Source organism: Meleagris gallopavo, chromosome 1 (genome assembly GCF_000146605.3).
Source record: "Meleagris gallopavo isolate NT-WF06-2002-E0010 breed Aviagen turkey brand Nicholas breeding stock chromosome 1, Turkey_5.1, whole genome shotgun sequence".
NCBI lineage: Eukaryota > Metazoa > Chordata > Aves > Galliformes > Phasianidae > Meleagris > Meleagris gallopavo.
In genome coordinates, this window is record NC_015011.2 from 102,979,247 (window position 1) to 102,980,663 (window position 1,417).

The 1,417-nt window shown below is 39.9% G+C and overlaps 1 protein-coding gene across 1 annotated transcript in view; it reads right to left on the reverse strand.

The window, feature by feature from the left end:
* The window catches only part of LOC100542052 (serine/arginine repetitive matrix protein 2), a 38,310-nt gene that overhangs the window by 5,209 nt on the left and 31,684 nt on the right, over positions 1-1,417 (reverse strand). Inside the window, exon 9 of the mRNA XM_010723016.3 lies at positions 1,109-1,115. Coding sequence (XP_010721318.2) covers positions 1,109-1,115 — 7 coding nt within the window. The remainder of the gene's footprint in view (positions 1-1,108; positions 1,116-1,417) is intronic.

Below are 1,417 nucleotides of genomic sequence, written 5' to 3' on the forward strand. Positions count from 1 at the left end.
AGGCATGGAACATTTGTGGAGCGGCACATGAATTGCAGAGCATTTTGATTTTGTATTCTTTCTGTGTCCTGTGAGGCATAATTTCTTTTTATTCTTTTGTCTAACTTCAAGAGAAACAGTGAACTTTCTCCTTTAGTCCAAAGTTTGATGAGAAAAGCTTTTTTCCAGGCACTGGGAGGTATGGGTTTGATGATGCTAGGCTTGGAGTCTCTATATTTGGACTAAGAGCTATCACTGCTAAGCCGTTTTATAGCTGTTTTATAATCTTTCCTCTACGAAAAGTAGGAGTTAAGACACCGTGGGTTTGGACCATATATTTTGTATAAAGAAACCTGACTGCCTGCATCAGGTTACCACAATCCCAGTGTTGAAAAGTTAAAGTATTGCAGCTTTTAATTAGTTAGTAGCTAAGATTAAATGTTAGGTGTGCAATGATGCAGTAGATTGCTGCAGCTTAAAAGGTAGGTCTTGACATTTAGTTCTTTCTGCCCATTTCTGTTGTCCCATCTCTTTTAGTGCCCCTACTTATTGGTTGATTGTACAGTTAGTCAATTCAGCTGGCAGAAATCTTTTTAGACAGGGATGGGTGGTGTTAAGGTTTAGCTTAAGGAATTTGTATTCATACACTTACACAGCTATCTTCGTAAGCTTTGCATTAATACAGCTAAGGAGCTCAGTTTAACTTCCCAGTCAGAATCAGTTCCAGTAGGAGATGGTGGCTCATGTCCCTTCCCTGCTACCAGGGATGGGGCAGCTACTGAATTAGTATTCTCGTCTCACTTCTGCCTGTCTTTGAAATCTCCCTGGGCCTTGTGGAGGAGCCAGTACAGGAAAAGCTGTTATATATTGTTGGTTTTGCACCATTTTCGTTATTTTTCTTCACTCCAAAGGCCCTGACCTCGTGGAGGAGTTGTCCAGCTTCTTAATGAGTCCCATCCTTGGGGAGGATAAGGGTCTGATGCTCATCACTGCTGACTAGCAGCTGGCAACTTCAGGAACAGATTCTGGAAATCACCTTCACTGCATTCTCATGTCCTCTCCTCTCAGATACTCGGAGTAATTAGCTTGTTTTTGATTTCCTGTTCTTATTTTGTCTAAGAACTTGGTTACTGATCCTTGCTTGAAGTGCCATCTGTTTTAAGACATCTTTTAAACAAATATACCTTCCTTCTTTACAAAGGCAGATGATGTTTACTTAGGGTAATGTACCATGCTTTAGATTCTTTTTTACTTCTGCCTGTTTATGAGAAGATTTAAGGATTTCACGTGTCTTCCAAAAAAAACCACGTGTGGTAATTCTCATAGAAGAAATGGTCTACTTTGTGAATGGCTTTTGGTCGTTTGAAAACAGATTGTTGACTTCTGGGTTAGTGGCAAAGTAAAAAGAATTTTTCTTTCTTCCAGAATTCCCCCTTTT